Genomic DNA, 24,872 nt, shown 5'->3' with positions numbered 1-24,872 from the left:
ATCCATTGACGTCACGTAACACCAAATTCGGTATATGTGGAGCTAGCAAAACAGCCGCGAGCGTATCATGAAGGGTCTAGTATACTCTAATGTAGCATTGAGCGCGCGCGCACGCTGGGCACAACGACGCTACTTTAGGAAAACGCGATAACTCTATAGTCTGATGGCAGGCGCGACCGGCGCGACCGGCGCTACCAGCGTCCGCAAGCGCGGCCCGACGGCAACCGGCGCAAAATTCGCGCCGATGCGTTACCCAGACAACACTGCGTCTCCCTCTTTTCGTGGCGGAGGCATGCCGGACGCGCTGAAACACGCATGCGTCAGAGTAACGCAGCGTAGCGCACAACTGCCAGTCCATGGCAAAACCAGCGCCTGGCGTCGCAGCGCCAGCGTGACGCGACGAAACGAACGCCGGCGAGCACGCGCGTCTCCTCGCGTCGAAATCTATCGGCGCCTTGACTGTGGCATGTAGTCATGTTCTCACATGACATGCATCTCATGATTATTATTTTTGCGCCAATCAATCACCTTCGTCATCTATTGACGTCACCTAATATCTTGATTGACAGATGTGAAGCTGGCAAAATGGCCTCCAGCGCATCATGAGTGTTGCGTGTAGTCACGTTGTTACATGACACGCAAGTAGCGATTATCATGTTTTGATGTGCCATTTACCTATGTCGTAAATGACACATCAAAGTCTGTTTACAGACTCATACCTCACATTTACAGACTCATACCGAGTCTGTAAATGTGAAGCTAGTGAAACGGCCGTGAGCGCGTCATGAGCGTAACATGTAGTGATATTGTTACATGACACACATCGCATGTTTATCATGTTTGCACCAGTATCATGCCTTCGTCATCAATTCACGTCTCGTAATACCGAATTTCGTATAAGTGAAGCTAGCGAAACGGCTGCCAGCGCAGCGCGGCATGTAGTCATGTTGTTACATGACTCGCATCTCATGATTATCATGTTTGCATAAGTCACATACTTTCGTCCCCCATTCATGTACTGTAACACCAAATTTGGTATATGTGACACTAGCGAAACAGCCGCAACCTCATAATGAGCGTGACATGTAGTCATGTTGTTACATGACATGCATGTCATGATTTTTTTGTTAGGGTCTGTCGCTTGTGTTCGCCATTCAATCATGTCATACCATACCAGTTTTGAAACATGCCGTGTGAACCAAACCACCGCAAGAGATGCAGGACCATAAATGTAAATCATGACATTCATGACATACATATCATGACTTTCATGTCATGACAAGTCAAATATGTTCTTCATACAATCATATTATGCCATACCAAGTTCGGTATCAATACCATTATTGAAACGGCGAGGAGAGCTAAAAGTCGTAGGCGTCTAGATAGATAGATAGATAGATAGATAGATAGATAGATAGATAGATAGGTAGATAGATACGCTCAAAGTCGCCGAAATTTGCTCAGAAATGCTTCGCATTTAATAAGTGATACCAGATAGCTAGTCCGTAGTCAAGTCATCTGTCATCTGTCAGCTTCGATATCCAGTCCGTACAAAACTGCTGCCTCGCCTTATTCCGAAGGTTGTTCGGGACTCACTTGCTGGGTCCGTGCCGAATGGTTGTGCCCCCACAATCTTCGAGGACAGCGCAGCTCTGGCCGACTGGTTCACCCTCCGCCATCTCCTGCCGCCGTGAACCTCTCGCTGAGTGGTATCCCGTCCTCGGACTGCTTCGAACACGTCCCAATCTTTTTCTTTCTTGGCCACCGTTGAGGTTTCACTCTTAGATGCCGACAGTTACGGGGATAACTTTTATCTTCTTTTGCTCATTGAAGAATCACTCCCCCCCACCCGCCTTCTCGAAGACGGTTTGTGGCCACACAGTATTACTAATATTCTGTTCAAACTTCACGTTCTCTGAGAGCATTCATGGTCGGCGCCAAGATGTTGTCGTCGTATAGGAAGCCCCCGATCTCTACTGCTTCTCAGAGAACCAGTGGCTGTGGAGCGGCAGCCAAAATACAAAGTGTACCAAGTCAAGTCAATCTCCTTGAGTGTGCTGATGTCAAGCTAGCCACTTAGAATGGTATAAGTGCGAGGGCTTGCCGTAACTCTGTGCTTTTTATGTGAGCTGGTCACAACAAGACTCTGATTGCCCACAATGCTAGCAAGGTAGGGAGAGAAAGAGAGAGGGATCCTCATATAGTGAACTTAGGCTATATATGTGATGGCAGGATCTGCGTCCTTTTTTGGAGCTTTTTAATTATTTTGTTAGTTGCGATTGTTCAATGTGCGTCTCATTGAACCTACGCGATTGTTTATTTATGTATGGCATAGGCGATCAAAATATATAAGCAGCCCGGCATTGTAAACTCGAATGAATGGCAGGCTTATGCTTGGAAGATAAATAATAAAACTCGCCGAACGAGAAATGGAGACATGAACTGTGCCACTAGCTGAAAAAGGTTCGCAGTGAAAATCTACTGCTAGTCTGTTGGAGCCTTAATGAAACACACATGTTGCTTTCGTTAATGCTAGATCAACCAAAAAACAAGGCCCCGTAAATGTCATGCCTCTATTCCCACTTGTTGCGTTTCTTTTCTCAGTGTTTAAAAATTTACCCAGGAGAATACATTTAACATTGCATTATTGCCGTCGTTCACTACAACGTGTGAACTGATATCATCAGAAGACTCACCTGAGCACGGGTCCGTACTTTTTCGCCCACTCAATGCACTTGTTTCGGTGGAAATCCTCTCGAAGCAATTCAACATGCCCTCGGATGCTGGTCCATGGTGGCATAGGTGGCAGTTTGCTTCCTGGAGGTGAACCCCACCACAGCCGCCACTCATTGAGAAAGCAAAACACAACCCACACAATAGAAGCCATGACAGATGTCAAAAGGATTAGCATGGTCGTGGTGGTTTCCGTCGATCCTGAAGAAGGACAAGAAACAAAACAGATATCAAAGCAGCTTTTATCCCAGGCACTCTGAAGAAACGTTGCTAGGCAATATGGTGATATTGATCGAACTAATCCATGTCGAATGCGCAACGAAAACATAGAGGCCTATGACGTGAATACTGAAAATTAGTTTCCCACTTTTTACGAAATTCACTGTATGACTTGACTACTAAAGACAAAAGTAGTTTACCAGCCAGTACCTACAGGTTCAATGGTAATGACTAGGTAGTCGGTACCTAGGTTGCTGGTTCAGCATACGGACGGGTACGTTTATCGTAACTAGAAAACGACTCTAAATTATGCTCATGTGATGTATCTCCGTATATTTGGCATTTAGGCATACCTACACAAAGCTGTACGTATTCGCGGCATTCAATGATAGTACACTACTGCTATTACTTACTACTAATACTACAACTGTAACTTGTAGGTAAAAGATTATTATCTTACGTTTAACCTTCAAAAATCAATATTTTAATATGATGATCGGCGTACTCGAGAAAAATTTGCACCTTGCAAATGACACCGCACTGTACTCCGGTCTCTACCCTTCGACCTCCCTGAAAATGAGACCACCCCAGCCGAAATTTGCGAACAATGTTGTGCGGTAACATGCCTAACTAAGGGTTTCGTTAATAATATTATTACTTTTATTATTTTATATTTTATTATTACTTTTATTTTTTATTTATTTTTTTATTATATTATTTACTTTTATTTATTTATTATTACTTTTATTATCGAACGAAACGCACGAGCTTATACCACGGTACAGCAACTACGTCTGCGAGACACTCTGTACCGAGTTGCTGTATATCCGGCTCCACCCGATAACACGTGCAAAGGCGTCATCCGAGGCATTGACATTGACCTCACCGATACCCAGCTCCGAGAACTGATCGTCACAAAGCGCAACCCGAGTGCCCTGGAGGTGAAACGCATCAAGAACACCACAGCCGTCACCATCCTGTTCCAAGGAATGCAAGTTCCCAATTATGTATACTGCGGGGCGAGCATAGTTCGATGCACGCTTTTCCGCAGACACACGGAAGTTTGTTACAACTGCGGCAGCCTCGGCCATCGTGCAGACGTTTGCCCTAATCCTAACACAACGTGGTGCCGAAAGTGCGGACTCAAAACCCCACCCGAAAACCACCAATGTAAGCCCCACTGCACCCTCTGCGGTGGACCACACCCCACTGCCGATAAGGACTGCAAACGTAAATTTCAAGTTCCGTACATCGTACGCCAACGACGACGCCGACGCCGTCGACGCGGTCGTAGCCGCTCCCGAGGATCGAGTGGAGCCAGCTCCCGCGATTCCAGCGCCACCTCGAGCACCTATGCGACATCCAGGCGAAGCCGCTCCCTCACACCGACAGCGAGACGTCGCAGTGCCCAGCGCAGCCACTCCCGCTCCAGGAGACACTCCCCATCTCGCCAGGCTGAGCTGACATGGGCGGACCGAGTCCAAGGGAAGAAACCACCGCTACGGAGCACGCCGCCAGTCACAAAGGTAACGCGGCCCTCATTGCCAGAGCATGAAAGCGAGGTAGTTACAACTCTACGAGCAGAACTAGCAGGTCTTCGGGCAACCATACAACAGCTCACCACACAACTAAATGAGGCGAGGCACCAAATACAAACTCTCACAGCTCCTAAAGATCCCCCCTCATCCACTATAGATGTTAGCAAACCTAAACGCAGAGCCCCACCACTCCGCGAAGCGGACACGAATGACAGCGACTCACCAGAAGACACTCTAAACGAAATCTTACGTCTCACGCGAGAAAACCACGATAACATCGACACGCTGTCACGCCGGGTGGAAGCACTAGAGCAAAAAGCCACCATAAAAGCTAAAACCAAAGCCAGAACAGTAGTTTCTGTGGATCCTACGGCAATTCTGCCTGGGCCACCAAATTCAATGTAATCATCATGGCTTCCACAACCCAAAACACGTTAGAAATTTGGCAGTGGAATTGCGCTAGCTTCGCGACCCGTAAAACCCCACTGCTGCAGTACATTAAAGCGCAACCCAAGAAGCCACACGTAATATTACTGCAGGAGACCCTTTGTGATACTCTCACATTATCGGGTTACCACCCCATCTCACAACGAGGGGATACCAAGAGAGGTATAGCCACGCTGATTAGCAAGAAATTTGCTCACATAGTACATGAGGTATTACCCACCCGCAGCCGCCTGGAAGCGATACTCGTCGAACTCGTACCAAACCGTTTTTTAAAACAAAGCGTTTTTATCCTTAACGTTTACAGCTCCCCGTCAGACTACAGACAGTCCTTCCATGCGCTCTTAACTAAAGCCACAACGCTCGCGCGAAACTCTCCGCTTGTTATAGCAGGCGACTTCAATGCCCCCCACCCGTCATGGGGTTACCCCCAGGCAACGGCTAAAGGCACTAACCTCACGCGAGCAATTGACGACTTGTCCCTCACACTCATCACAGATCACCGATTCCCTACGAGACTTGGAACATCGGTACAACGCGACACTACGCCGGACTTGGTATTTACCCGTAACGTAACAGGCCACACCTGGACCAATACGCAGGAAAACCTGGGCAGCGATCACTTCATCATACGAACCGAACTACCCAACGCATCAGCTCCACCCCGTACATTCACGCTAACGGACTGGGATGCCTTCCGCACCCTCCGCAAAAACAACACAAAGGAATACAACACATTCATCGAACTACTCACCTCACTTCAGGAAGACATAGCCAAAACAACGAAAACAATACAAACAGAACTCGAGGTCCCGAGAATGGACCCACATCTGGCACATTTGCTCGAGGCAAAAGCGTCAATACTCGCGCGCTGGAAAACACAACGACTAAACAGACGCTTACGAAAACGTCTATCAATACTGAACCAAGACATTGCCAAATATTGCACGGAGCTCACACGACTCCAATGGCATGAACTCTGCTCGGCGGTCGACGGCCGCATGCGAACTGGGGGTAAATGGAACCTCCTAAAATACATGCTGGACGACTGCGAAACAAAAAACAACCAGAGTCATGCCATAGACCGGCTCCTACACTCGCACAAAAAGATGGGAGGAACAAACTCATCCTTTCTTGAAGAAATCTCCAAACGTCACCTCCCCTTAAACACAGCACAACCCACCGACTACCCAGAAATAGAATGCGAAACGATACCCGAACTCGACGAACCCTTCACGGAGTCAGAAATTCGGGAGGCATTACACAACCTCAACAGCAGATCAGCCCCCGGTCCTGACAAGGTAACCAACCGCCTGTTGCGAAATTTAGACGACCAAGCCATCACACTACTCACAAAAGACATTAATTACATGTGGGAAACTGGCCAGGTACCTGAACAATGGCGCACGGCCACGGTAATCCTTCTCTCAAAGCCAGGTAAACCACTCAACTTCGACAATCTACGCCCGATTTCCCTAACCTCATGCATAGGAAAAGCAGCTGAACATGTCATCCTAAATCGTGTATCGCGCTACATAGAGGATCACGAACTCTTTCCGTTCAACATGGTCGGGTTCCGTCCGCACCTTTCAACACAAGACGTCATGCTATTACTAAAGAAACAGATCTTCGACTCAAAAACGAGAGATGTTCGTGGCATTCTCGCCCTAGACCTCACTAAAGCATTCGACAGCGTCTCACACCGCTTTATACTGGAATCCATTGCCAGCCTTGGTCTCGGTAAAAGATTCCAGGCGTACATTCGTTCTTTTCTGCAAAATCGAAAAGCTCAGCTGCATTTATCGCAACTTACATCCGACACTTACACATTAGGTTCCAACGGGACACCACAAGGGGCAGTCATTTCTCCACTCCTTTTTAACATAGTAATGAAGGGACTATCTGACAAACTCCGCGAGATCCCAAACATAAACCATGCTATATACGCAGATGACATCACCATCTGGTGCCCGGGAGGCTCATTGGCGGAGTTGGAGCAAGCCCTTCAAACTGCTCTCAATACCACAGAAGCCTACTTAAAAAACACTGGACTTCGTTTGTCGCCCACAAAATCAGAGTTGCTACTGTACCGGCAATCTCGCCAAGGCGTTCGTAACTTAACACCCTTAGGTGATCTACCCATAGCGCTACACGCCAAAGATGGGCAGCGAATACCCCGCGTGGACTCCATACGCATTCTCGGCCTCCTCGTCGAGGCCACTGGCTGTCATGCAAGAACAATTAAACATATCACAGCTAAAACCGAGAACATGCTCCGACTCATTCAGCGAGTCTCGGGTCGTAGACGAGGCCTTGGAGAGGCCAACCTTCTGCGCATATACCACGCGTTCCTAATGAGTCACATCAATTACGTCGCCTCTGCCCACAACTGGACGAAGGTAGAAAAGACGAAACTAAACACACTCATGCGCAAAAGCATTAAACAAGTCCTTGGTTTGCCTCAAAACACGAGCACTTCCCGTCTCGACCAACTAGGCATGCACAACGGCATCGATGAAGTGATCGAGGCCCAGACCACGGCCCAAGTGATCCGCCTCTCCTCCTCCAAGGCAGGCCGCCGACTTCTAAGCGAGGCCGGCATGTCCCCACACCCCTGCCTTGAACGCGCAGTAACCCTCCCCAGAGTTGTCCGAGCTACTTACATGGTAACCCCATTTCCGCGAAATGTCCACCCACAACACAACAAAGGCAGACGGCTGGCCCGCGCTCGCGCGATCCTAAACCGTACCGCCGCGAATCGCAACTCTACCGCATTCGTCGACGCAGCGCAATACGGTAACTCCTCCTCTTTCGCACTCGCGGTAGTAGATGGCGACGGAGCCCTACGCTCAGCCGCCTCGGTTAGGCTATCAACAAGCGCCATAGCCGAACAAGTTGCTATAGCTTTAGCGATGACCGACCCCTCACTCACTAATGTCTTCACAGACTCTCGCGCCGCCATTCGGGCTTACGAAACCGGCAACATCGCTCCAGAAGCAGCCCGCATTTTACAAACACGGAAATATACGGGCTCGCACTACCTCTCTTGGTTCCCTGCCCACATGGGCAAAGACGTTCACCCACAACAACCCAACCTCAACGAAATGGCTCATGATCGAGCACGAGAACTGACCCGCCGTGACGATCAATCAGCCACCGAAGAGCTGGGCCCAGACGTGCAGTTTAATGACCCACTACTCACCTTCCATGAAATTACCTCCCACTACCGACACAACAGAAGCCGATACCCTTTACCCCATTCAAAACTCGAACGCGCGCAAGAAGTAGCCTTTAGAATGTTACAAACGAGATCGTACCCATCACGGGGCCGACTCAGCCATTATAACTCAGACATAAATTCACAGTGCCCAGATTGCACAGAAGTGTACTGTTCACTCGCGCACATGCTCTGGCAATGTCCCGCGTTACCTCAGGGACCTCTCACCAGTGAGTCCGACTGGGAGGAGGCACTCAGGAGCCCCAATCTCCGAAACCAACTTAAGGCAGTCCAGAGGGCCCAAGAACTGGCGGAACGCCACCACGTTCCAGCCCCGACTCGGGCGTCGCCTACGGTAGCGGCTGCTAGGATGTCCCACGTGGGCACCCTGGTGGCTTAAACTCCTCAGGACCATATATTAAAGTTCTTGACTGACTGACTGACTGACTTTTATTATTATTATTATTATTATTAATATTATTATTATTTTAAATAGAGCACATTGCAGGGCCAGCAGAAACTTTGAGCGTTAATATGTACACTGTGCGGCCTCTAGGGAATAACCATCACGGGCTTCGTGAAACCTTTTCCTACATACAACTGTGGCACATACTCGTATTTCTCGGGCCGCCCTACACGAATCTGTACTGTAGGTGACCGACAGCTTATTACTGCTCAGAAATGGTTATAACAAATATAGGTAATCCAGATGCGAGTGTGTTAGGAGAAATTAGCATCGGAAGTGTCGACTCGACTAATGTAATGTCAACCTACAGGTCCTCAGTTGAAACTGAACTCAAACATTCAGCATTGCAGTCTGGTATTGTAAGAGTTCCGGGCCCGCATTCGACACTGCTCAGGAAAGGGACGCTAGACCACCCTAGTGTAGGGAAAATGATATTAGTGGTTGTAGTGCTGGGTGCGTAGTTCTAGAGACACTACACCTAACAGTACTGATACAGGCATCAGGAATAATTAACCTCTGATTTATATACAACTACCATCCACAGAAGTGGACAAGGTAGCACTGGCCAGGGCCACCATAATTGCAAGAACAATTACGACAGATCAACTTGCCACTCTGGATTTGGTAACATCAATGTTACCGTTGACATCGTTACGCAGCAGTAAAGAAGTGTTAATAAAATGTAAATGACTGTTTAACATCTGTCTATACGCAAAAGAGCACATTACTTCAGCTTCAATTCGTAGCGTTAAAATGAATAACATAAAATGCCGCCATCACGTCGTATCCGCATGCATATCATAACATTGATTACCATGGTGCTTAGGATCTTATGAATCATTATTGCTGCTATAATACCAATAGTAATACTTGTAAAGAAGAAGTGCACCCTGCTAAGCTCCGCAGCTATCGTCAGCGCTACACAGGAGCTGCTCGTGCTGAACATTGTTGCTGTTCTCGCTAGCTAGACCTACGATCGCACCTTGTCTGCTATTACAATATCTGATCCCGAGAGGCGTCTCACATCTTTATCATAACTGTTGGAGGGTGCTGGGTTTTTCGAACATCCTGGAGTTGCGCAGCCAGACTCTACATGTTGTCATGACCAGCGGTTCTATCCCACCAATCCGACCATACCTATATGGGATCCCGTGCAGCAAAATTTAATTAACGCGTTAGAATCTGTTCAGAACCGCTCAGTTCGGTTCATTTGTTCTAATTATTCCCGTACTGCTAGCATATCAGAAATGAAATCTAACCTTGACCTACCCAATTTAACTGTCCGGAGGAAACTGGCGCGACTGCATTTTTTTCATAAGATATTTTTTCACTATCCATCAATGAAGCGAGACCTCATTTCACAACCGTCATACCACTCATCGCGCATTGATCACCAGCATAAGGTTGCCGTTTCGTTTTGCCGCACCAAATTCTTTTCAGCAGCCTTCTTACCGAAAACAGCCGCCGATTGGAACCACCTTCCCTCTTCCGTTGTAACAATAACAGACCCTTTGTTATTCAAGACTGCGATTTCTCAGCAATGCTTGTAACTATACGCAGTTTCCATTATCTATCTTTGTCTTGTATGTGCTTGAATTCTCACTTATACATTTTTAGTTGACTTATGTTGCCTTCCTGATTTGCGCATCTGACACTTGTTTCTTTATTTTGTCTCTTTTTTCTTGTGTGTTATAAATGTTGTGCCCACCCCCTCTGTAATGCCCTACGGGCCCTGAGGGTATTCTAATAAATAAATAAATAAATAAATAAATACCTGCTGCCGAGGCCGCCACATGCACCGGCATGATCCGTCAGCGGCGCCGTCCGATATTCAGCGGCGCTGCTAACCACGATGACGACGATTGGCTGTCCGTCTATGAGCTCGTGAGTGTCGCCCGGCCGTGGTGCTCTTATGGCTAAGCTATATACTTGGCTGCTGACCCGCAGGTCGCATGATCGAATCTCTATTGCAGCGCCTGCATTTTTGACGGAGCCGAAAATGCTGTGGGCTCGTGTGCTCATATTTGGGTGCATGTTGAAGCACCCCAGTTGGTCAAAATCTCTGGAGCCCTACACTACAGCGTCGTTTAAAATGATATGGTGGTTTAGGAACGTTATACCCAACATATCAGTCAATTATCATGAGTTTGTGATTGTTCTCAACAAGTGTAATGACGCCACAAAACTGGCCTCCATGGGCATTTACTGAACCGGTATTGCTCACTTGTTGCTTCGAAACCATGAAACTGATTTCCTGACTTAGGCAGCGGTTAAGAACACGTTCAACAAAGTCTTCGGTCGACCTGCTGTCCGAAAGCTTCGTGCGGAAAAGCGCGTGCGCTCGCGCTCTCAACAGTCAGGCGAGACAATCACAAGATATATTGACAAGCTATACCTGTGAGCACGCGTCGATGCGAACATGGCATAGGCAGACAAAAACAATCATATATTTAAGCGCATTGATGAAGACGCATTCTAGATGCTGATCTCGAAGAGTCCGATTATGGTCGCTTAGCTCATCACCTATGTCGAAGCTACGACAAACTCGGCCGCCAGCACCTTGTAACCCACCGCCCTGTTTCCCATAAGAAATCAATGGCTTGGCTTTACTCCATCACAGCATCCCGTCCTTCTCTCGCTAATTAAAGCTTTTGTGCGTGAAGAGATTTCTCGTCAGCTCTCTCGCATCCCCAGCTTGCTGGATCACAGTAGGCCGCTCAGCGGCACAGTACAACACATCTTGCAGGACAAGGTGTATGACATTCTCCCAACTGAATTAGTGCTACCAGACAGCGAACAATGATGTATGAGGAGGCTGCAGCACACCCGCAGCCGCAGGCGTTCCGAGCACCGCCTCCGCTGTCTGCTCCTGCTTACACAGTCCCGCCTCCGCGACCTCCAGTACATCCAGTCTCCAAATCCTGGCGCACCCCCCACATCATTACCATCTACTTTTCGTGTCGTCTATCCAGAGATGTCACACGCCCCCGGCATCACCCACCATCATATTTCCGAGACGACCTATGAGCATCTCAATACGGGTACACATTCTCCTACAATTCAAACCGTGAGTAGTCACCTCCACGCGGTAGTCTTCGACCAGCTCGTGACAGATGCTCTACTTCTACTCGTAGTCAATATCTGTCGCCAAACCGTCGACGTTCACCTGCAAGCGACTCGGAAAACTAACTTGCACAGTCCGCGAGGCAAGAACTGCATTGCCTTCGCGAAATACATGTCCTCTTCATTCGCCGCCAAATGTTATTGATGTAGTTATCGAAGGTGTATCTGTTCTTCCTTCATTTGATACGTGTACCGCATTATCTGTCATTGCCAAAGAGCTGTGCCGCTCAATTAAAAAAGGGACGACCCCTTTCTTTGGTCCGTTTCCCTGCACCGCCATGTTGCAGCCCGTCCAGCCGGTTACACAGCGTACTGTCAGGCTTCTTATTCAAGGAGTGTCTTACACAATCGAGTTTATTGTACTTCACTGTTCGCACAGAATTAATTTAGGCTGGGATTTTATGTCTCATCACCAAGCTATCCTTGACTGTGCCCGTGCAGAAGTCGCCTTTTTTTCACTTGTCGACGCTTTACCTGCCCACGGTTTTCTCTCCTGGGCGAAGTTCGCTACCAGTGTTGACACCCACATACCTCCGCACGCTGATGTCTTAGCTTCTGTATCATGTTCCGCTCCCTCCGACGCTATCGCGCTCTTCATGCCTTCCGCTGCTTTTGTTAATCGCCTAATGAACTCATGACTTTGGCTCATACTAACAGCAAAAAGCTAGATTTCTTGAAGATAAATTATGTCTCCAAACTAGAAGCTCGACTAATACCCGTGTATGCTCATTATGGGCAAGACAAACGGCGAAAACCTGAACAAAAACAAAACTCCTCCTCTGCCCCCCTCCCACCCCAAAACTTTTTTTATGAGTTTTCACTTCTTTTCACTTCCTTTTACGAGATGACCATGACGGCGCTGCGTGGGCATGACGTGTGTTAGTTAGACGTATTCCTTTACCATGCAAATAATGTCACTACCTATTACAAAGTACTGGTTTCTTCCTACAGGGTTTTCTGCGGATTATTTCGAAATTACCAGAATCGTCATGATGACGACAATGATGATGATGATGATAAAGGTAGATTTTAGTGGCGCAAGGACAACTCAGGCCAAAGAGCACCAAACACGGAATTTTTGGTCAGTTCAATTATAGAAACAAATCTACTCAGGATGGCAAAAATAAGAGTGGTGCATAGGGATTAAACTAAGGTGTAATGACTATGTGTGATGAGTTTATTACGGGCTAAATCTATGGGTTTTACGCAGTCACGCAGTGTCGGCAGTGGTCCTTGTCAGGACAAGGATAGCGTGCTGCATGACATTTAGTAAAAACGTTTCAGCGGCTCTCTAGGATTGTGAAAGGGCTGAGATTATGGAGAATATGTAATGGAATGTAGAAAGCAGACTTAAGCTAAGAACTCCAAAACAAATTCTGTAGGAAACAAGTGAACGTCACCAAGAAAAAATAAAGGGTGATGCGATATGTCGCATTCGTATAGCTTTAAAAGTGACGCAGTCTTTCTTGTTCAAGGTGTGGGCACATAATTAAAATGTTAACTGCTAATAGCACAGCACCACATTCTTCACAACGTGGTGCTGGAGATTTGCTTAAAAGTTGCGAGTGTGTTGCATGTGTATGACCGATCTTGTGTCGCACAGCGCAACCTCTTGATGCCTGTTACGTTTTTGAATATCATATCATCTTATTCTTTATTCTTGGCTTTACTGTGTGCAATTTGTTTTCAATAGCTGTGTTCCATTCCTCTTGCCATTGCCCGTCCATTTGGTTTCTAGTTAGTGGCCTCAAGTCTTCATACGGGATGATGACTACGTCTACTGATGGGCGGAGTGCAGCGGATTTCGCAAGTTGGTCCGCTGCCTCACTGCCAGCTAAGTTGCAGTGTCGCGGAATCCAGCGTAGCGTGATTTTAAGCTTGCATCTGTAGGCTGACATGAGGCAGTTTAGAAGGGTATTAGTCACTGGATTTTATGTGTCTTAGCGGAACACAACGCAGTCACTGCAGTGAGGGAATCTGTGTATACGATGGAGGCTGGTGCATTCTTCTTTTAGATGTGCCTTATAGCTAGCAGTATGCCATATCGCGCAGCAGTAAATATGCTGGTATGTTCGTTCATTGTAGCAGACTCACGGTACGCTAGACCATATGAAGCACATGCTACGATCAAGCACTTCGAAGGATCAGTGTAGTATTCACTACACCTGTATTTTGCCTGTAAGTACATAAAATGCTGATTGATTGCGACAGGGAGGCCATGCTTACCTATATCTAGGAATGACCAGTCACAATTGACAGCCCGCGTTTCTCACAGTGTCACAGTGTCCTCGTGGGAGCTATGTTGAATATTGGAGACAGGTATAGCACATTTTCAGTTTGAGGCTATTCTGATGGAATACGTTGGCGTAGCTAATGGTCGCCTCAAAAACAGGTGGGTGTTTGATGTATCCTGCAACAGATTGCCAGATGGACGACATAGGAAAGCACCTTGATTGCATACTTGATGCTTGTGTACTGCCGTCGTCGTTCTAATGACCACCGGTCTTTCTCAACATACAGGCTGGCTGCTGGGCTGGTTCGCAAAACACCACTGGCCAGACGAAGCCCATGGTGATGCACTGGGTCAAGCATCTCAATTGCGGATCTGGATGCTGCTTCGTTTACAACCTAGTCATAATCAACACGTGAGAACACTACACTGCTCAGAAGGTTTAACAAACAGTCCCGATCTGTACGCCATGACTGATGCGAGAGAATCGAGAGCAAGTTCAAGGCTTTAGAGCATTTCAATCGCAGCTGCGATTTGTGGGACAAAGCTGAGCTTCACATTCATTACAACGCCAAGAAATTTATTATCCTTCTTATTATCAATGGTGTGTCCATTGATTGAAATGTTGGGGAATGGCCTTATGCCACGCTGTTTTGAAAAGAGTAGGAAACAGTCTCGTCACAGTTAAACTTAAAACCATTTTCGAAAATCTGCCCAGTTTTATAGCTTATTTACTGCCAACTCTGTCTGACGTTCACAGATGGCTATATTGCATGATTTGAAGCTGATCTGAATGTGATTCACATATACAAAGTAGGAGATTGTTTTATGCTGTATATTGCTTATGTAGTTTATTTTTAAGATTAATAGTGTGCAACTAAGAGTGCCTCCTTGGGTGACACCATTTTTCTGCGTAAACCGCTTTGAAAGGGCACTTCCAACATGAACCACGAGCGTACGTTCAGGGAGGTAGCTTTCAACTGTATACAGGATGTTTCTTGACACTCCAAGAAATTGCAGGTCATGAAGAACGCCAAAACACCATGTCGTGTCATAAGCCTTCTCCAAGTTGAAAAATACAGAAAGGTGGTGTTGTTTGTGAATGAAGGCATCTCTGACATAGGACTCGAATGCTACCAGTTGGTCAGTTGTCGACCTGTCTGATCTGAATCCAGCTTGTCGGTAGTCAACGAGGCCATTATATTCAGAGTAATACATAAGGTGGAGGTTTATCATTTTTTCAAATACCTTTCACAAGCAGCTAGTCAGGGCGATAGGCCTGCAACTTCCAGCAAGTGTGGCTTCTTTTTTCTGTTTAATGATGGGTATGATAACTGCCTCTTTCCAGGCCTCGGATAGGCACTCAGAGGACCATACGTTGTTGAACGATAAGAGAATGGCATCAAGCGTGTGTTCCTGTAAGTGTTTCAGCATGCCATATGTACTCCTGTCTGGGCCTGCTGCTGAGTTGCCAAATGTTGCCAGCACTGCCTTCGATTCGTCTATAGTAAATTAAGTATTGTAGCCTCCAGCAGATGGCCATCTGTTACAGATAGGCTTACGTTCCTCAGCAAGTTTGCGTCGTTTAAAGCAGTCTGCTTATTTGGCTGACCTGAAGATGTACTCAAAATTTTGGCCAATGGCATCTGCCTGGTGTTCCAGCATATCACCAGCAGTACTGACGAGAGGCACCGGATGAGGGTTGTGCGCTTCAAGTTCTGTTACTCTGTTGTACATCCTATGCGTATCAGTGTAGGAGTTCACCGACGAAAGAAAGGACTTCCAGGACTGCCGCTTTGAATCTCGTCGGATGTGCCTACCATTTGCTTTTGCACACTTGAAAGTTATCAAGTTGTCAGCTGTAGGGTACCTGTGAAATTTTGACGCAGCTTTGTTGTGGTTCTCACGAGCTTTTTTGCACTCCGCCTTCACCAGGTCCATCGTTTGTTTCGCGTCTAATCAGATGTCTGTAGAATTGATTGTTCTACGACCTGTATAATATGCAGTACGACTAGTGCTTCACAGTCATCAATGTCTAAGTTTTCAATAGAAGAACGCGACAGCTTTGTAGGCTCTCGGAATTTTATCCAGTCAGCATCCCGTTCTCTAAACCTGAATACATTTGTAGTCATCTTGTATTTCCTCTGTGTTTTTGACAGACAGAAAAATGATCCTCTCGGTAGAGCTTATGAATAAAAGCCCACTTTATGGTTGCCATGAGTGAAACAGGAGTCGATGCCAAGATCTCTGGCTGTGTATAAGTTGCGCGCTGTGTTAAACCATGTTTGTTTGTTTTTAAATAACGAGGTGCCAGAAGACAACAAGAAGTTTTAGATTAGGAAGCTTCATGAATTTGTTTTTTCTGCATCTCTATAGGGTATTGCGCGCATTCAAATTTCAACCAGGAGAAATGGATGCGGGAGCTGGTCGACGAATGTTTCCGACTCATTAGTAGAAAGGTGGCAGGCTGGAGGTATATATAATTAGCACACAGTTGTCATTCGTCCAAAGATAAATGTTCGTATTACCACGGCCTCTAAGTCAGTAACCAGAGTGATGCTTTGAGACGGGAGTGCTTTCTGCACCACGATAGCGACATCAGCTGATGAATGGGCAGTGCTGGGCCTGTCCTTTCGGTATACCACATATCTTCTTAGAAAGTTAGCGTGTGTTGAGTTTAGGTGTGTCTCCTGCATGAAAAGTATGTTAGGTTGGTGTTTCGCAAGTATTTCATAAATGTCGTCTAGATTGTTCAGTAGACCTCGGCAGTGCCAGTAGATGACACTCTGGGCAGCCATTTTAAGAATGAAGAAAAGAAGGAGGGTTAGTCAGACTTCGCCGCATTTGTCAGGCGCCTGGACTGGAGGGTGTTTCCTCCCTCTTAGGCGTTCTACTGGGCTCCGCTTCACTAGGGGGAATTCCGTGAGCATCAGAGACGCAGCGGACGCTGGAGTCGCATCCATAGCCCCCTGTGAACACTTGGAGGCTGATGAGGGTTTCTCAAGAGGGACAGATGCCCTCTAAGTTGTCTGTGCCATTCCCTAGGTCTGAATAAGGTTGACTTGCGGGATTCGGTTGGTCCGTGTTGTCTCCTAGGTCTGATGGAGGTTGACCTGTGAGACTTCGAACGTTGATGCAGCCTGCGGCTGCTTGGTGGGGGGCCGATGTGCACGCATCAGCAAAGCTGTACTGCGTGCCCACCGTTGCTAGATGCCGCGCGGCCCCCCAACGCGCTGCGTCAGCGTACGATCTTCCGATGAAAAGCGAGACCTTCTTCCGAGCTTCAGAGCATGAGGTGTTTTCTGTTAATTTTGTCAGAATAATTTCCTTTTTCTTTTTGAAAATTTCACATGTCTGTGACTGCACTACATGCGGCCCCTCAAAGTTAACGCACTCTGTTAGCGTGTAAGTACAGCTCTCGGCTGGGTGCTCATGATCACAACATTTTGTACATGTTTGTTTTCCGTGACAGGTGTTGGACCGATGTTCGCATTTCTGGACTTGGTAGCACTTTCTAGGGTTGGGTATGCCCCGCCTCGGTAATCGTGTGGCTACACTTGACTGCTAATATCGGCTGCTGACCCACAGGTTGCGGGATTGAATCCCGGCTGCGACGGCTGCGTTTCCGATGGAGGCGGAAATATTGTAGGCCCGCGTGCTCAGATTTCGGTGCACGTTAAAGAATCCCGGATGGTCGAGATTTCCAGAGCCCTCCACTACGGCGTCTCTCAGAATCATAAGGTGGTTTTTGGACGTTAAACCCCACATATCAATCAATCAATCAGGGTTGGGTATGTAGGGGCGGATTTTGCAGAGGAGGAATTCAGCTTTTAAAGATCCGGCCAGGATGGAGTGGGTAAATGTTTGTACTATATGCAGTGCCACCACTTCTTGTTTCGTCTGGTGGTGATTTGACGGATAGCGACTACGCCTTGCTCTAGAAAGCCTTAAAGGAGGTCAGTTTCGGTTTCTCGTATCAGATCACGTTGTGAAATGACGCCTTGAACAGTGTTAAGACTGTGGTAGGGGGTGATGGACACGTCCAGGTGGGCAAACTGCTTCTGTTTCCGAAGAGTGTTTGAGTGCTCTTTCTGGCTTACTTCAACAAGATCACGGGATGACAGCTTATTTGCGTCGCATTTTTTACCTATTAGGTTAGCAAGGGTTCTAGCTACCAGGAAAACCGACAGTCCTGCTACAGAGACGCTATCTGAAAGAAAGGTCTTGGCTACAAAGCGTGGGAAGTGCTCACAATCAGTTCTTGTTCATTTGGAACTTTCGCCAATGTGGTTCCTTTTCAGGGACCGATCATTCAGAATGCGAAAGATTGTGCCGTGTGGGGCATTTGATGTTCAAGGTTGATGGTGACCACCGACCACCGAGCCCAACAGGAAGATGCTACAAGGTAGAACACTTGAAGGCACCAATCATACATCACCGCTCTAACCAGATATAACTACTCAAGATTGAGTAACTACACAAGGTTAACCCTTGCCGCCAGAAAATTTGTAAGTAAACGGGAGATAGAAGATGACAGGTTATATAGAAAAGCAAGAGATAAAGACGAAGAAGAAAGTAGAGAGAGATAGCAATTGGCCACTGCCGATTTCGCCTGGTTGGGTCAGCCCAGGGTGCAGTCTGCTTGAATCCAGGGTCAAAGGGGTGTGTTGCCTCTGCCTGGTGGCCTTGTAGGTCCGACCAACCAGCGTAGGCTGAACCCCCCCCCCCCCCCCGATCCCCTTTTCTCCGAATACGGCGCAGCCTCGCACGGCTAGACGTGAGAGGGAGTCGAACCCTCCCCCCCCCGTTATCTAAGGTAGTTGGTCTCGCTTCTCACCAAACGCCTGCTTGCGCAGACGCCCCTGCGCAGAGATTACCAGAATCGTATATAATACCGGTTTTCTTCGTATTTTCGTAACTGCCATCTTGCTTCCTTTTGCAATACAGCAATCATAACTTCCAGCTACTTATTGAAAACATCTCCTCGGCAATCGGATTGTTACTGTACTTGACTTCGTATCCCTACCTGTAATGAATAGAGAGCACTGCAAACCTTGTGCAAGCATGTGGTATAGCATTGACGGCACTGCGTTTCTCCGCATGTCATCGTTCTGTGTTATAGTTACGTTATCTCTCAAAAGCAATATTTCCTAAGTAAAAAGAACTCCTTTCAGAATTCTCCCCATACCTAGAATTATGAATTCCACATCTCGCACCTAATGGCGGATGGAGTGGTCAAGGCCCTGTGCACCTGCTTTCAAAATAATAAGAAAATGAAGTGTTTAGACGAGGCAGAGTACCCTGGATACTTGGGTTTCCCTTTCGTCGTCGTGCACTACGCGGGAAAGTCATATCAGGACGTTAAATCAAAAGAACTGATAAAGAGGAGGTGGCTATTGCCTTGGCCGTAGCTTAGACTACCGAAACACATATAATCAGTGATTTTAAGTACGCTATTCGCATAGTACTAAAGGGCGCATTTTCATAATAGCTAATAAAATGAGAACCATAAACAACGCATTTTACAAAGTGTTTGGGCACCTTCCCACTCCTCATTCGGAATCAATGAGGTCGCCAACTATCACACTCGAGCTTTCACTTCGCGAGCCCACATCCCAAGTAAGATAGGAAAGGGGAATTAGAGGAAATTTTGTGGTCGTAAAACGTTCGCATGTGGACATAGCTAAAAATTTACAACGTTAGTGTTTGAGCGGGATTCACCCTACTCATGGGCACGAATCTCAAGCTATACGGCAGGATCTCGTGTGGAAGAAGGTCATGGCGACCTCCTTGGGAGCACCAATTTTGTTATATAGAAGTACATGTTGTTGGGCTACAAGGTTGATGTTATGTTAGTAGCCACAGTACTTTTTCATTTGCGTAAAAAATAGCGAGGTACAGGTGAATGCAAGCACTTTTCTTGACTCCTTCCTTCGTTATTTTTTCGCGAAATAGCCACAACTCTGGCTTCTGAACAAAAATATATTATTCTATATATCCCGCTACATTTACATCAATTTCTTACTCATACTTTGTGGCTGTCCGAATTATACATGTGCATCGTAGCCCGCACGGCTTCCAAATTGCCATGACGCAGTGGTGGGAGGCCACGCTGCTCAACGCTGATCCTAGCTAGCAGGTCAGGGTCAAGGCATTGGCAGAGCCAGCTAGAAAGGTGATCTGCGGCTTCTCTGCACAAGTTTGCGTCTTTCGGGAATCTCGTTTGCTACGGCACGTGCTCGAAAAATACCCTCTTCCCTTTTGTTCCCCTCATTTGAAACTCTTGAAGCCAATCATCAGACTCACCTCTATGAGTAGCGGCCTCCCACGGTCAACTGTGCGTCCGATCAACCACAAGTTTACGACTAACTGACGCCTCGCTTCTAACCTCACTCTTACGTTACCTTAATGCGACCGCTAGCCCCTACAAGGTGTTCCCCGACCATTCAAAAAAACCAAGTGACTTAAAGAAAGCCAGTTTGATTCCCCATATTTGCGGGCATTCCCATGACATTAAAAAAGATGGAGGCCTCAAGGGCATTCCAGGCCTGCTCCCAGCCCCCATTGAATTTGGTGGAATGTGCAAGTGACTCAACCATAGGACCAAACAGGTCGAGTAGACCAGTTGTTACGATGCCATGATTGTAGTTTATAAGTTCTTCCTCTCCTCAGGTCAAATCGAATTAGCCTAATGTGCAAATGCGTCAGCCTGTGAGTAAGGAAACACCAGAACGGTTTGAGCCTCAAGCAGAGAAGCAATTTAGTCCTTAATTGTGTAAAGTGCGGATGTTAACCTTTCAACGCGTAAGATGGTTGCAAGCTGTCGCCAAATCACCCAGCTCGTCGTTGAAGCTCGCGCAATAGTCCGAAAAGGTGACGCAATCGTGCGCACAGCGTCATTATATTTTAACAAGAAAAAAAGCAGTTTATTAGATGGTGCATGCTATTCGCTTGTAACTTGATGACAAGTTTTACCGTTGTGATGAGTATGAATTTTGTCTTATTTTAGAAAGTTCTCCTTCGCGTTATTATTTATGGTGATGGGATCAGCGCATGTGCTGGGAACGTTTCCTTTCTGTACATTGCATTGCCGAATTAACAAGGGCATCACGTACCGTTGTTTCCTTCACACCGTCTTTCAAGCGCTGCTCTTTCTTTCGTTATGGAAGGACCCTTAAGCTTTGCCTTTAAGAGTTTAACGCGGTAGTGATCTGCTGTCACTAGGAAGTACTTCAACAAGCTAATTGCATACGTTTACTGTGAGCCGTTTTTCGATAATTTTATCTGTATAATACCACAATGTAATCGATTAAGTTAAAAAGGGCCAGTGTAAGTAAGGTTTTCGCATATGAATGCACTCTTTTGTAATAAGTAGTATGTTTTAAACCACCAGAGATTATGAGCGTGCAGTGTTTTCGAACTTGTTATACAGCAACAACGAGGTTTTAGGTGAATAAATGCTTTAGCATGTGTGACTTTTGTAATAAGTGGCTGCCTTTAGTTCTAATTATGAAACATATTCTGACTTTTATGGCAACATGCGATTGTACCACACCAATAATACTTTCAATTTTGCATGTTGTTTTGTGAAGCCTGCGTACTGGACGCGTTTGTTTCTTCACCATTGAAGTTATTTTCACTGTACTTCAAAGGATATGAACGTGTTTTCAGGCTATTTCTAACTAGACGCGTGGCCGTGTGGTAAAACACATGCTTGCACGGAAATGGGCTCGGTTCGATCCTCGCTCGGACGCGGAAAATTTTTCTAGTTGCTGTATTTGGCCCTTTCTCCATATTTCCGTCACGGACAAGACAATGATTTTTCGCTCACAACCAATAATGCCAATGCCAAAAGTGACACCAGTAAACCTGCGTAGCGAGTTACTTGACGCTCTCACGTTATTGCCAACATACCGAGCGTCTTTCCCTATTTTGTGTGTTTTTGCATTCACGCATGCTCGAGTCCGTGGGTGACTGAAGCCTGCATACATCGATCAAAATAATTTGGCTTCTTTATTTATAAGAAGCCAAATGCACAAAACGAAACTAGGCAGACTTTCATGAGAGCGTAAAGTGTCCCTAAATAATTATTATATTATTGTAAATTCAAAAATGCAATTTCCAATTAAAACTGAGCCAGATCGCGCGTCTGTTTCAAACTGCATCATATTCACTAAACCAAAGCTTAGTCAACAGTCCTGACCGAAACAACCAACATGGTCTCATGCGATGTGTTTCACTTGTGCGCTAGTTCTTTTTCTATCGTACTTACGATACTCGCTTAGTTTCGTTACTGAAATTTGGAAGTTACTGAAGGACTGGGCGAAATCAAATATCAAGAGTGATCGACCGTCTTTACTTCTTATTGCTCTTAGTGTTTCTTTTAAATTTAGCGGTACAGTGTCATGTGCTAATTCTTTTTCAAGATAGTACATTTTTAAATAAAAAAAACAGATAAAATCAAGTTACTGCGCATAAATCTATTATTTGAAGAGGCACTAAGAACTCCAAACAGATCTCAGAAGAAGAATACCTAAAGCACATTGCTAGGCCTTCAATAGGTGCCAAGAACTAGAATACGTTCCCGGCAATTCAGAATGGTGCGCCTGCACACAAGAAAAAAACCACTGGTTCGTCAAGTCTAGTAATCGCGTTTACGCTCATACGAGGAAGGACCGAACCAGCTGAAGCACTGTCGTAAACATTTGTCGTAAAAATTTTGTCGTAAACAAATGCATAACCGTATATATGAATTGTTTGAGACTTTTTTACGATCTGATTCAAGCCTGGGTCAAATACTTCAACCTAAAGAGCCAAATACAACCTTTACTCTGCCATATCGACAACATTGAGCTATAGACCCTTTTCGGAAAAAAACAAACTGGCAGCATATCCACGGAGGGAATGATGGATAGTGGGGCGAAGCATCCGTCCATCTATTCGTTGTTGCTTCGGTCCATCCATGCGTGCGTCTGTGTGGCTGCCCGTGCGTCCATCCGCCCGTCCGTGCTTGCGTCTGTTCGTGCGTCCACACGTTCATCTGTGCGTCCGTCCCTGCTTTCGTCCATGCATCTGCTCCTGCGTCCGTCCTTGCGTCACCGTTTGTGCAGCCATCCGTGTGTCCGTCCATGCATCTGTCTGTGTGTCCGTTCTCACACCTATTCAACACTCCCAGTACCATCATCTCGCATCTCTTCATCATATATTCCTGATATAGAAGCACCGCCATCCAGCGGACATTCCAAGGACTGAACGAGAGGTGGCACACGCACACTTTCTTACGGCTTGCGCTTCGTGTCTACTTCCCACCTTAAACTACCTCTAGTTCATATTATATACTAGTTCACCGTATTCATGGCACTGCGGCCCAACGCTCGCAAACCTTTCTAAAACATAGGAGGTTACGCCCAGCGAGTATAACGTAGAAACCCTTTCTTGTCTTCTGTGCGTTGTTGAACAATAAAAAATTCGCAGCGTGCGCGTTCACTAAAAGCCGAATTCTCCTGTCTCTCATTCTCCCTTAGCAGCCATTGGCATGTACATTGAGCACTATGCACAGAAGAAATCTCTCACCGGCACCACATTGGAGGTCAGAATGTTATACTTGTTACACACTACTACTATGGCTACGAGGGACGAACGGGTGCCGCTATAAACAGCTTCGCCCCTAAAAGGGCACCCTAGTGCTGCGGACGCGAACTACACTCTGCCGCCATTGTGAGGGCACCGCAGCAGACAAAGCAGGCTGTGTGTCCCAGTGACGCCAAAGTGCATTCCTTGCAGCACACACAGATACCTCTTGCGTTCCTGCAGGACGCGAACTGCGTCGGGAGGGCACACCGATGAGAGTCTCTTGCAGGCCGGATCCATGCATTGCCAGTCATAACATGCCAAACTGCTCGTACAACCCGTCGAAGATACAAAATAATGCTGATTGTGCAGTAGAAGCTTCTCAAAAAGCTTATCGGAGAGAACTAGGAGCTCATTCAAGCTAGAAAGTTGTGCGATTGCAGCGGATCATACGGAGAACTACCCATTAACACAAACATCGCAGCACTCACGCATTTTGCGGCTCGCTTTCCCTCATGATGGCGCTAGCTATCCCAAGGTTCTTTGCGAAGCGAAACTGACGAAAATGTCACCGTCAGGTGGGCGGCGTATTTATGAAAAGGGTCTATTGAGTGTTAGTCACAATGTATATTCGATGTACTCGCGGGCAAATGTACACATTAGGAAAATATTGTTTGAGCAGACCCAACCACACTGTCAGGAGCAATAAAATTGTGTATCTCTCATTTCCACACAAACACTCATTGGCTCTTTTAGAAAAAAAAATGCCACCAATACGGAAGCGTCCAAGCATTAAGCGCAAGGGCATATTACCTAAGTGTGTTCATGCGATAATTTCATTCGTGGCCTATTCACAGTATTTCGAACAAAGAACTCATTCCGCAATGATTTGCTTATCAAAACAAATACTTCACGTTGTTCCATTCAGTATTGTGAAATCTTCTATAGTGTAAAAAGATCATGTAAAACTGTGAGCAAATGTTGAATCACGAAAGGAGTGAAAATGGATTGCTCGCCAGAAATGCGTATGAGAAGGATTGAATACAGACCTGCCCGCAGCTGCTTCTATACTAATCTAAGGCCTTGTAAAACTGCACACAATTGGAGCTTTCAGGCAGCCCTAAAAGCATTATCATATCTCAAACAAATCCTGTTTCCTGTCGATCTGGTCGTTTCCGTTCGCCTTTGCCTTTTGTACATTCCTTTGCCGTTTTATATTTTGTATATTTGTATTCCGTTCGCCTTTGCCTTTTGTATATTTTTTCGCAGCTTTTAGTGGCACATTGTTATTTGTCCTCGTGCGTCAAGCACCAGCTGTGCAGGAAATGCGTT

General features: G+C 46.4%; 1 protein-coding gene across 6 annotated transcripts in view; it reads right to left on the bottom strand.

Moving 5' to 3' along the window:
- Nucleotides 1-24,632, bottom strand: part of LOC119168686 (cytochrome P450 2U1) — a 167,068-nt gene extending 142,436 nt beyond the window's left edge. For 2 of the 6 annotated variants that reach the window (XM_075865972.1, XM_075865973.1), the window contains exons 1-2: nucleotides 24,032-24,626; nucleotides 2,697-2,934 (exon numbers count right to left, since the gene is read on the bottom strand). In XM_075865972.1, coding sequence (XP_075722087.1) covers nucleotides 2,697-2,934; nucleotides 24,032-24,035 — 242 coding nt within the window. In that variant the 5' untranslated portion in view covers nucleotides 24,036-24,626. Of the gene's footprint in view, nucleotides 1-2,696; nucleotides 3,589-24,031 lie in introns of those variants that run through there. The other 4 variants (XM_075865970.1, XM_075865975.1, XM_075865974.1 and 1 more) reach the window with 3 other exon arrangements.
- Between the last annotated feature and the right edge of the window lie 240 nt (nucleotides 24,633-24,872).

Source organism: Rhipicephalus microplus, chromosome 6, assembly GCF_043290135.1.
Source record: "Rhipicephalus microplus isolate Deutch F79 chromosome 6, USDA_Rmic, whole genome shotgun sequence".
NCBI lineage: Eukaryota > Metazoa > Arthropoda > Arachnida > Ixodida > Ixodidae > Rhipicephalus > Rhipicephalus microplus.
Note: the sequence above shows the minus strand (reverse complement) of the source record. Positions and strands in the feature narration are given on the sequence as shown.